General features: G+C 48.5%; 1 protein-coding gene across 1 annotated transcript in view; it reads right to left on the reverse strand.

Moving 5' to 3' along the window:
* Window positions 1-12,029, reverse strand: part of myo7aa (myosin VIIAa) — a 253,612-nt gene that overhangs the window by 147,746 nt on the left and 93,837 nt on the right. The window contains exons 14-15 of the mRNA XM_070892552.1: window positions 10,481-10,616; window positions 4,592-4,698 (exon numbers count right to left, since the gene is read on the reverse strand). Coding sequence (XP_070748653.1) covers window positions 4,592-4,698; window positions 10,481-10,616 — 243 coding nt within the window. The remainder of the gene's footprint in view (window positions 1-4,591; window positions 4,699-10,480; window positions 10,617-12,029) is intronic.

Below are 12,029 nucleotides of genomic sequence, written 5' to 3' on the forward strand. Positions count from 1 at the left end.
GGCCTCACCAAGGCCCTGTACAACTGTAGCAACACCTCCCTGCCCCTGTACTCAAATCCCCTCGCTATGAAGGCCAACATGCCATTTGCTGCCTTCACCACCTGCTGTACCTGCATGCCAAACCTTCAATGACTGATGTACCATGACACCCAGGTCTCGTTGCACCTCCCCTTTTCCTAATCTGTCACTATTCAGATAATAGTCTGTCTCTCTGTTTTTACCACCAAAGTGGATAACCTCACATTTATCCACATTATACTTCATCTGCCATGCATTAGCCCGCTCACCTAACCTATCCAAGTCACTCTGCAGCCTCATAGCATCCTCCTCGCAGCTCACACTGCCACCCAACTTAGTGTCATCCGCAAATTTGGAAATACTACATTTAATCCCCTCGTCTAAATCATTAATGAACAATGTAAACAGCTGGGGCCCCAGCACAGAACCTTGCGGTACCCCACTAGTCACTGCCTGCCATTCTGAAAACTACCCGTTTACTCCTACTCTTTGCTTCCTGTCTGCCAACCAGTTCTCAATCCACGTCAGCACACTACCCCCAATCCCATGTGCTTTAACTTTGCACATTAATCTCTTGTGTAGGACCTTGTCGAAAGCCTTCTGAAAGTCCAAATACACCACATCAACTGGTTCTCCCTTGTCCACTCTATTGGAAACATCCTCAAAAAAATTCCAGAAGATTTGTCAAGCATGATTTCCCTTTCACAAATCCATGCTGACTTGGACCTATCATGTCACCTCTTTCCAAATGCGCTGCTATGACATCTTTAATAATTGATTCCATCATTTTGCCCACTACCGATGTCAGGATGACCGGTCTATAATTCCCTGTTTCCCTTGATTCCCTTAATATCCAAAAATTGATTGATCTCAATCTTGAATATACTCAACGACTGAGCCTCCACAGTCCTCTGGGGTAGAGAATTCCAAAGATTCACCACCCTCAGTGAAGAAATTTCTCCTCATCTCAGTCCTAAATGACTGACCCCTTATCCTGAGACTGTGACCCCTGGTTCTAGACTCCCCAGCCCAGAGGAAACATCCTCCCTGCATTTACCCCGTCGAGCCCTTTAAGAATTTTGTATGTTTCAATAAGATTACCTCTCATTCTTCTAAACGCTAGAGAATGTAGGCCTAGTCTGCTCAATCTCTCCTCATAGGACAATCCCCCCCATCCCAGGAATCAGTCCGGTGAACCTTCGTTGCACTCCCTCTCTGGCAAGTATATCCTTCGTTAGGTAAGGAGACCAAAACTGTGCACAATACTCCAGGTACAGCCTCACCAGGGCCCTATATAATTGTAGCAAGACGTATTTATTCTTCTACTCAAATCATCTTGTAATAAAGGCCTAGAATGTTTGCTAGAGTGGTCCCAGGGCTGAAGGACTTCAGTTAAGTAGCGAGACTGGAGAAGCTGGGATTGTTCTCCTTAGAGCAGGAAGGTTGAGAGGAGATTTGATAAAGGTGTTCAAAATCACAAAGGCAACAACACGGGCAGCAGCGGATATAAAAGGAGCAGCGAGCAGCCCCAACATTAGTAGGGTGGATAAGGGGGAACCAATGGATGTGGTGTATTTGGATTTCCAGAAGGCATTCGATAAGGTGCCACATAAAAGGTTACTGCACAAGATAAAAGTTCACAGAGTTGGGGGTAATATACAAGTTAGCCAATCCTCTATCCATGCTAACAGAAAACAGAGTGTCGGGATAAATGGGTCATTTTCCGGTTGGCAAACAGTAACTAGTGGGGTTCCGCAGGGATCGGTGCTGGGGCCTCAACTATTTACAATCTATACTCATGACTTGGATGAAGGGACCGAGTGTAATGTAGCTAAGTTTGCTGATGATACAAAGATGGGTGGGAAAGCAAATTGTGAGGAGGACACAAACAATCTGCAAAGGGATATAGACAGGCTAAGTGAGTGGGTAAAAATTTGGCAGATGGAGTATAATGTGGGAAAATGTGAGGTTATCCACTTTGGCAGAAATAACAGAAAAGCAAATTATAATTTAAATGGAGAAAAATTGCAAAGTGCTGCAGTAGAGAGGGACCTGGGGGTCCTTGTGCATGAAACACAAAAAGTTAGTATTCAGGTACAACAAGTAATCAGGAAGTCAAATGGAATGTTGGCCTTTATTGCAAGGGGGATAGAGTATAAAAGCAGAGAAGTCCTGCCACAACTGTACAGGTATTGGTGAGGCCACACCTGGAGTACTGCGTACAGTTTTGGTCTCTGTATTTAAAGAAGGATATACTTGCTTTGGAGGCTGTTCAGAGAAGGTTCACTAGGTTGATTCCGGAGATGAGGGGGTTGACTTATGAAGACAGGTAGAGTAGGTTGGGCCTACACACATTGGAGTTCAGAAGAATGAGAGGTGATCTTATTGAAATTTATAAGATAATGAGAGGGCTCGACAAGGCTGGATGCAGAGAGGATGTTTCCATTCATAGAGGAAACTAAAACTAGGGGACTTAGTCTTCAATAACTTTCAAAAGGGAACTGGATAAATACTTGGAGGGAAAATTTGTAAGGCTGAGGAAGGGGCAGGGGAGTGGGACAAATTGGATAGCTCTCACAAAGGACTGGCACAGGCACGATGGGCCAAATGGCCTCATTATGGCGCCGCCCATTTAAAACTGAGATGAGGAGGAATTTCTTCTCTGAGGGTTGTAAATCTGTGGAATTCGCTGCCCCAGCGAGCTGTGGAGGCTGGGACATTGAATATATTTAAGGTGGAGATAGACCGATTTTTCAACAATAAGGGAGTAAAGGGCTACGGGGAGCGAGCAGGGAAGTGGAGCCAAGTCCATGATCAGATCAACCACGATCTTATTGAATGGCGGAGCAGGTTGGATGGGTCAGGTGGCCTACTCCTGCTCCTGTTTCTTATGTTCTTATGTACCTGTTAGACATAATGTAGAATAAATGGAAGTTTGATAGTGCACCCAGAGGGGCGGGCGAGACCCTTAAGGCTTTGAATGCCAGGACAGTGTGTTACCAGGCACTGAGGCCTGGGACCTACTCTATGAGCAATGTACCAAGCTCTGTGAAACACTGGTGCACCAGGAGCTTGGACACCAATTGGGTGCGAGGTTTCGAAATGCTCCATTGGTAATCCAACGCGGGCCTGCTCGCCATCGTGCAGTCCGTGGTCACGGCAAATGGGCACTGCAAGGGAGTGCTGAGAGGAGGGGAATATGTTTGTTATTTTTTCTCCTGAGTGGTCCCAACATCCCTGGGATCATAGAATCATAGAAATTTACAGCACAGAAGGAGACCATTCGGCCCATCATGTCCGTGCCAGCCGACAACGAGCTACCCAGCCTAATCCCACTTTCCAGCTCTTGGTCCGTAGCCCTGTAGGTTACGGCACTTCAAGTGCACATCCAAGTACTTTTTAAAATGTGGTGAGGGTTTCTGCCTCTACCACCCTTTCAGGCAGTGAGCTCGACGACCAGAACTGCACGCAGTACTCCAGCTGCGGCCTAACTAGTGTTTTATACAGTTCAAGCACAACCTCCCTGCTCTTGTATTCTATGCCTCGGCTAATAAAGGCAAATATCCCGTATGCCTTCTTAACCACCTTATCTACCTGTCCTGCTACCTTCAGGGATCTGTGGACATGCACTCCAAGGTTCCTCTGTTCCTCTACACTTCTCAGTGTTCCATGAAATGAGGGGGTTGTCCCAGGAGGAGAGATTGAGCAGACTAGGCCTATACTCTCTGGAGTTTAGAAGCATGAGAGGTGATCTCATTGAAACATACAAGATACTGAGGGGAATTGGCAGGAGAGATTGTTTCCCCCTGGCTGGAGTGTCTAGAACCAGCGGTCACAGTCCCAGGATAAGGGGCCGGCCATTTAAGAATGAGATGAGGAGGAATTACTTTACCCGGAGGGTGGTGAATCTTTGGAATTCTCTACCCTCAAGGGCTCTGGATGCTGAATCATTGAGTATATTCAAGGCACACATGGATATATGTTTGGAATCTATGGGAACCAAGCGATATGGAGGTCGGACGGGAAAGTGGAGTTGAGGTCGAAGATCAGCCGTGATCTTATTGAATGGCGGAGCAGGTTCGAGGGGCCGTATGGCCTACTCCTGTTCCTGATTCTTATGACTCATGCTCGCCAAGTCTGCTTTAGCTGCACCGTTGGACCTGAAAATGCCAACTTTGTTTCCGTTGATGTCATCCTGCCCCAGCCTCCCCTCAGTGCTGTTAATGCTTCAGCAGCCTGCAGAGTTGGAGGACATTGGAAATTCCACCCTGGGACCTGGAACCTCTCCCAGCGTGTCACCAGCAACCAGCAACGCTGAGATATTCAACCGAACTGATCGTGCATTATTGGACAGGGTCATCTCACCGGGACAAGGGCTCAGACCACATCATTGAACCCATGGGGTCAGTCCCAGCACAAGTGTGCTCCTCTCTCCTGAAGATTGTTACTAAAGCAACGGGTTTGGATGGGATTAACTGGTATAAATATGAACTGAATATTGGAGACCAGCTCAAATCGCAAATAACGCACCTCCCTCCCTCATGGCCCCCTCATTAAAAACAATGTTGGTTACCATGGCCACGTCAGCCTGGAAGATCTGCTTGATGAACTTGTTCTTGGAGGAGTGGACCAACTGAATGATGTCTCCGTGAAGCGTGTCCCGATTCTTCTCCAGGAAACCTGACAAAGAGGCGACAAAAAGACAGAGCTCATTAGGTTTCGAAGGGCAACGTCAAGTGATGGGATCATGCTGACTGTTACTGTAGGCTTATTCACACTCGACCAGCTCCACACGCCAGACACAAGACTCCCAAAGCAAGCTCTACTCGGAACTCCTACATGGCAAGCGAGCCCCAGGTGGGCAGAGGAAACGTTTCAAGGACACCCTCAAAGCCTCCCTGATAAAGTGCAACATCCCCACCGACACCTGGGAGTCCCTGGCCAGAGACCGCCCTAAGTGGAGGAAGAGCATCCGGGAGGGCACTGAGCACCTCGAGTCTCGTCGCCGAGAGCATGCAGAAAACAAGCGCATTCAGCATGCGGCAAACCAGACTCCCCACCCACCCTTTCCTTCAACCACTGCCTGTCCCACCTGTGACAGGGACTGTAATTCCTGCATTGGACTGTTCAGTCACCTGATAACTCACTTTTAGAGTGGAAGCAAGTCTTCCTCAATTTTGATAGAGGGGAAATGAGGATTTAAAAAAAAAAAAATAAACTCAGAGTTATGATGGAATTCACTGCCTGAAAGGGTGGTGGAAGCAGATTCAATAGTAACTTTCAAAAGGAATTGGATAAATACTTGGAAAGGAAACAGTTGGAGGGCTACGGGGAAAGAGCAGGGGAGTGAGACTAATTGGATCATTCTTTCAAAGAGCCAGCACAGGCACGATGGGCCGAATGGCCTCCTTCTGCGCTGTATCGTTCTTGTCATGTATTCAACTATCATTGTAATCCATGTATAAACTGACCTAAGTTGTACACCGTGAGAACACTGACCACTAGGTGGTGAACTTGTGGGAGACACTCCTAACCTGGACTTTCAGGTATAAAAGGGGAAGCTCCACCCACCTTCATCACTTCAGTGCTGGCTATTGAAGGTTACTGGTCACAGAGTCACCTTCTCTCTAGTATGGGCCTCGTGTGCATTTGTACTGTATAGTAAGGACATATTATTGGCAACGAGAAACTGGGATTTAAACCACGCGAGCATGGCCACTAGCAGCACAGACGAGAGGTACTGTGTTGGTGATGATTGGGACGATTTTATTGCGAGACTACAGCAAAGTTTTGTCACTAAGGAATGGCTGGGACAGGATTCGGCCGACAAATGCAGGGCTCATCTCCTGACGGTTTGTGGATCCAGGACGTACTCCCTGATGAAGGACCTTCTAGCGCCAGAGAAGCCGGCGGACAAGACGTTCGAAGAGCTCAGTAAGTTGATCAGGGAACACTTTAAACCGGCGAGCAGCATGCACATGGCGAGACACCAGTTTTACACGCACCGGCGGCGAGAAGGGCAAAGTGTTCCGGACTTCGTGGCAAACCTCCGGCGACTGGCCAGCCTATGTAAGTTCCCAGATGCATGCAGAGCGGAGATGCTGCAAGACTTTTTTTTTTTTATTGAGGGCATCGGGCACGCTGGGGTTTTCAGGAAACTGATTGAGACCAAGGACTTGACCCTGGAAACGGCGGCTTTGATGGCCCAGACATTTATCTCAGGGGAGGAAGAGACCAGAATGATGTTTGACAAAAATCTTGTTTTAAATGCAGCAAATGGACAGGGAGTCAACATTGTTAATGCGGCACACAGTTCTCCAGGCAGACAGGGGCAATCGGACATGCCCGAGCATGTAGTTGAACCCAAAGGGGGAATTCAACAGAGACAATGGTTAGCTGAACGGCGATTCATGCCATCGCAAGGGACAATGCGGCCAGTAATGGGGCCAACACCTGTCAATGGTGCGTTTAAGGACAGTTAGAGACAGTCAGAGACGATCGACTGGTAATGGATCTTGTATCCAACAACGGCTCATGTTGGAGGTGTGGAGGTAAACACACAGCCAGAGCTTGCAGGTATCAGCATTATACCTGCAGAAACTGCAACATCAGCGGTCACTTGTCGCGTATGTGCAGGAAGCCTGCAGCCAGGTTGATGTACGAGGAGGACGGGCCTGATGTAAGCCCTACGAGGCCAAATAGACACTGGGGGAAATCGCTGGAAGCTGAAGTTCAGCGAGTTCATGTGGGGCACATATACAGTTCATACACCAGGATGCCACAGATAATGATGAAAGTGCTCCTCAATGGTATCCCAGTATCAATGGAGCTAGACACGGGGGCCAGCCAGTCCCTGATGAGTATCAAACAGTTCAACAAGTTGTGGGCGTCCAAGGCCAGGAGGCCAAAATTATTGCCAATTGACGCACAGCTACGGACATACACAAAGGATATAATTCCGGTGCTAGGCAGCGCCACGGTAGTCATGACACAAAGAATCGGAGAACAGGTTGCCACTCTGGATTGTCCCGGGGATGGTCCCGCACTACTGGGGAGGAGTTGGCTTGCTGTCATGAACTGGAAATGGGGCGATGTCAATGCAATTTCCTCTGTGGAGCGAGTATCATGTTCACAGATCCTGGACAAATTTGACTCATTATTTCAACCCGGCATTGGAACTTTCATGGGGGCTAAGGTAGTGATTCACATAAACCCGGACACCAGGCCAGTACACCACAAGGCCAGAGCGGTGCCGTACGTGATGCGGGAAAAGATAGAAGGCGAATTGGACCGCCTGCTGAGGGAAGGCATCATCTCGCCAGTCGAATTCAGTGACTGGGCGAGCCCGATTGTGCTGGTGCTCAAGGTGGATGGGTCGGTCAGGATATGTGGTGATTACAAGGCCACCATCAATCGGGTGTCACTCCAAGACCAGTACCCGCTACCGAGAGCGGAGGACCTCTTTGCGACGCTATCCGGTGGCAAACTTTTTTCAAAATTGGACCTGACCTCAGCTTACATAACCCAGGAGCTGGCGAGTGAGTCGAAGAAGCTGACCACCATCATGACACACAAGGGGTTGTTTGAGTATAACAGATGTCCGTTCGGGATTCGCTTGGCCGCCGCAATCTTTCAACGAAACATGGAAAGTCTCTCAAGTCGATTCCAAGGACGGTGGCTTTTCAAGACGACATCCTCCTCACGGGTTACGATACTGAAGAACACCTCCACAACCTGGAGGAGGTGATACGCAGACTGGACCGGGTAGGGCTGCGACTGAAAAAGGCGAAGTGCGTCTTCTTAGCTCCAGAGGTAAAATTCCTGGGGAGGAGGGTAGCAGCAGATGGGATCAGACCTACCACATCCAAAATGGAAGCGATCCAGAGAGCAACCAGACTCTGTAACACGACGGAGCTGCGTTCGTTCCTGGGGCTCCTGAACTATTTTGGTAACTTTCTTCCCAAATTGAGCATGCTGTTAGAGCCGCTACACGTGCTCCTACGCAAAGGTCGCGATTGGGTCTGGGGAGACAGCCAGGAAAGGGCTTTTGATGGAGCATAACAAATTGCGTGCTCTAACAATCTGTTAACGCTATATGACCCATGTAAGAAACTAGTTTTAACGTGCGATGCGTCGACCTATGGGGTTGGGTGTGTGTTGCAGCATGTTAATGCCAAGAGTCAGTTACAGCCGGTAGCTTATGCCTCCAGAAGTCTGTCCCAGGCAGAAAGGGGCTACGGGATGGTAGAAAAGGAAGCGCTTGCATGTGTATACGCAGTAAAAAAAAAAATGCACCAGTACCTGTTTGGCAGGAAATTTGAGCTGGAGACAGATCACAAACCCCTAACGTCCCTTTTGGCCGACAACAAGGCCATAAATACAAACGCATCGGTCCGCATACAGAGGTGGGCACTCACGTTAGCCGCCTATGACTATACCATTCGGCCCAGACCGGGCACTGAAAACTGCACCGATGCACTCAGCAGGCTCCCACTAGCCACCACCGAGGGGGCAACCGAGCATGCTGCTGAGATGGTCATGGCTGTTGAAGCTTTCGAAAGCGAAGGCTCACTCGTGACAGCCCGTCAGATTAAAGTCTGGACAAATAGAGACCGCTACTGTCTGTAGTCAAGAAATGTGTCCTGAATGGGGACTGGGCAGTCACGTACAGGGCATGCCCTGAAGAATTTAAACCATTTCACAGGCACAAGGATGAACTCTCGATTCAGACCAATTGCCTACTATGGGGAAACTGAGTAGTCATGCCCCAGATGGGCAGAGAGGTGTTCATCGGAGCACTCCACAATGAGCACCCAGGCATTGTCATGATGAAAGCAATTGCCAGGTCACACGTTTGGTGGCCAGGGATAGATGCAGACCTGGAATTGTGTGTTCACAGGTGCAACTCGTGTGCCCAGCTGGGCAATGTGCCCAGGGAAGCCCCCCTATAGCCCCTGGTCCTGGCCCGCCAAGCCATGGTCATGCATCCATGTCGACTACGCAGATCCTTTCATGGGTAAAATGTTTTTGGTTGTAGTAGATGCCTACTCCAAATGGATCGAGTGTGACATTCTCAATTCAAGCACATCCTCTGCCACGATAGAAAGTCTACAGGCAATGTTCGCCCCCATGGTCTACCGGACATCTTGGTCAGCGAAAATGGCCCATGCTTTACTAGCATTGAATTGCAGGACTTCATGGTCGGAAATGGTATCAACCATGTCAGAACGGCACTGTTCAAGCCGGCCTCAAACGGCCAAACAGAATGAGCAATGCAGATAATCAAACAGGGGATGCTCAGAATCCAAGGCGGTTCCCTACAAAGCCGCTTATCATGCCTCCTGTTGGCCTATAGATCCCGACCACACTCGTTCACAGGAGTTCCACCGCAGAGTTGCTAATGAAAAGGACGCTCAAAACCAGGTTATCCTTCATACACCCCACCATGAAAGAAATTGTTGAGAGCAGGCGCCGGTCACAATGTGACTACCATGACGGGAATGCGAGGGCGCGATGTATTGATGTCAATGACTCAGTCTTTGTCCTCAACTACGCTGCAGGGCCCAAATGGTTCGCAGGCACCATGATTGCCAAAGAGGGGAATAGGATTCTGGTAGTTAAACTTACCAATGGACAAATCTGCCGCAAACACGTGGATCAAACAAAAAGGAGGTTCAGCAACCCCATAGAAGAAGTAGAGGAAGAACACGTTGTGGAGTTCACTTCACCACAGGTGACCGAACACGGGAACCAAGTGGAGGAGAGCCCAGTCACTGTGGGCAGTCCAGACAGGCCTGAGGCACCACAAACAGCAGATACTCAGGCCAGCGCCCAACAACCGGAGCCCCAACTCAGGCGCTCGACAAGGGAGCATAAACCACCAGAGACACTTAACCTGTGATCCCAATAAGACTTTGGGGGGGGGGGGGGGGGTGGCGATGTCATGTATTCAACTATCATTGTAGTCCATGTATAAACTGACCCAAGTTGTACACTGACCACTAGGTGGTGAGCTTGTGGGAGACACTCCTAACCTGGACCTTCAGGTATAAAAGGGGAAGCTCCACCCATCTTCTCCACTTCAGTGCTGGCTAATAAAGGTTACTGGTCACAGAGCGACCTTCTCTCTAGTATGGGCCTCGTGTGCATTTGTACTGTATAGTAAGGACATATTAGTTCGATAATCACAATGTTAAAAGGAACAACCGTTGATGGGCAAAATAGTCCTTTTCTCCTCTATTTTTTCCCTGATACTTACACGTTACAAAATGCTAATGTTGCCAAAAGTTAAACCCAAGAATTCGGTGAGAACGAGATGTTATCGGCAGCACATTCAATAGCGATAGAGAGGAGAGAGCAAACTGCACCAAGTACATCCTGGGACAAGCTGGACGGTTTGGCGTCTCGGATTCCAAAATGGTTGCTATGGGTACCCCCCGCTATGCACAACACCGCAGCCTACCTCTCGTTTCGTAGTAGACTATCCCAGCAAAATGGCTGATTCCAAACTGGGTCTCATAGTTGTTCTTCGGGGGGATGTAGTAGGTGTTCAGCTTGTGTTGGGAATTCAGTTTATTCAACATCGTTGTGTCTGTACCCTGTCAGGAGATATTTTCGTAAACAAGAATTTGTTTTAAGTTTTACAATATAAACACACAGTTTCATTTTTCACTCATTTAAATTTGGGTGATGTTGCAGCAATTTCATACACATTTAATAGTGTCTGACATTAAATGGTAGGACACTGAGGAGTGTAGAGGAACAAAGGGACCTGGGAGTGCATGTCCACAGATCCCTGAAGGTAGCAGGCCAGGTAGATAAGGTGGTTACAAAGGCATACGGAATGCTTGCCTTTATTAGCCAAGGCATGGAATACAAGTACAGGGAGGTTATGATTGAGCTGTATAAAATACTGGTTAGGCCACAGCTGGAGTACTGCGTGCAGTTCTGGTCACCGCATTACAGGAAGGACGTGATTGCACTAGAGAGGGTACAGAGGAGATTTACGAGGATGTTGCCAGGAGTGGGGAATCTAAACTATGAGGGCAGATTGGATAGGCTGGGTTTGTTTTCATTGGAACAGAGGAGGCTGAGGGAAGACCTCATTGAGGTGTATAAAATTATGAGGGGCCTAAATATAATGGATAGAAAGGGCCTCTTTCCCTTAGCAGAGGGTTCAACAACCAGGGGGCATAAATTTAAAGTAATTGGTAGAAGGTTTAGAGGGGATTTGAGGGGAAATTTCTTCACCCAGAGGGTGGTGGGGGTCTGGAACTCACTGCCTGAAAGGGTGGTAGAGGCAGAAACCCTCACCACATTTAAAAAGTACTTGGATATGCACCTGAAGTGCCATAACCTACAGGGTTATGGACCAAGAGCTGGAAAGTGGGATTAGGCTGGATAGCCTCTTGTTGGTCTGTGCAGACACGATGGGCCGAAATGGCCTCTTTCCGTGCTGTAAACTTCTATAATTCTATGACTGGTAAATCTTCTGCTCAGGGTGGAATTCAACCAGCCGGAGTAGGAAGGTCGAAGGTATTATCTCGATCTGGGCCAATATCAGTGATCTTAGTCAGTGTCAGCTGTGGCTCAGTGGGCAGCACTCACGCCTCGGAGTCAGAAGATTGTGGGTTCAAGTCCCACCCCCAGGGGCTTGAGCACAAAAAAATCTAAGGTGACACTCCAGTGCAGTGCTGAGGGAGTGCTTCACTGTCTGAGGTGCAGTCTTTTGGACGAGACGTTAAACCGAGGCCCCGTCTGCTCTCTCAAATGGACGCAAAAGGTCCGATGGCCACTATTTCGAAGAAGGGCAGGGGAGTTATCCCCGGTGTCCTGGGCCAATATTTATCCCTCAATCAACATAACAAAAATATAAATTATCACATTGCTGTTTGTGGGAGCTTGCTGTGCGCAAATTGATTGCCGCGTTTCCCACATTACAACAATGACTACATTTCAAAAGTACTTCATTGGCTGTAAAGTACTTTGAGACGTCCGGTGGTTGTGAAAGG

The sequence above is a fragment of the Pristiophorus japonicus genome, chromosome 10 (assembly GCF_044704955.1).
Source record: "Pristiophorus japonicus isolate sPriJap1 chromosome 10, sPriJap1.hap1, whole genome shotgun sequence".
Classification (NCBI taxonomy): Eukaryota; Metazoa; Chordata; class Chondrichthyes; family Pristiophoridae; genus Pristiophorus; species Pristiophorus japonicus.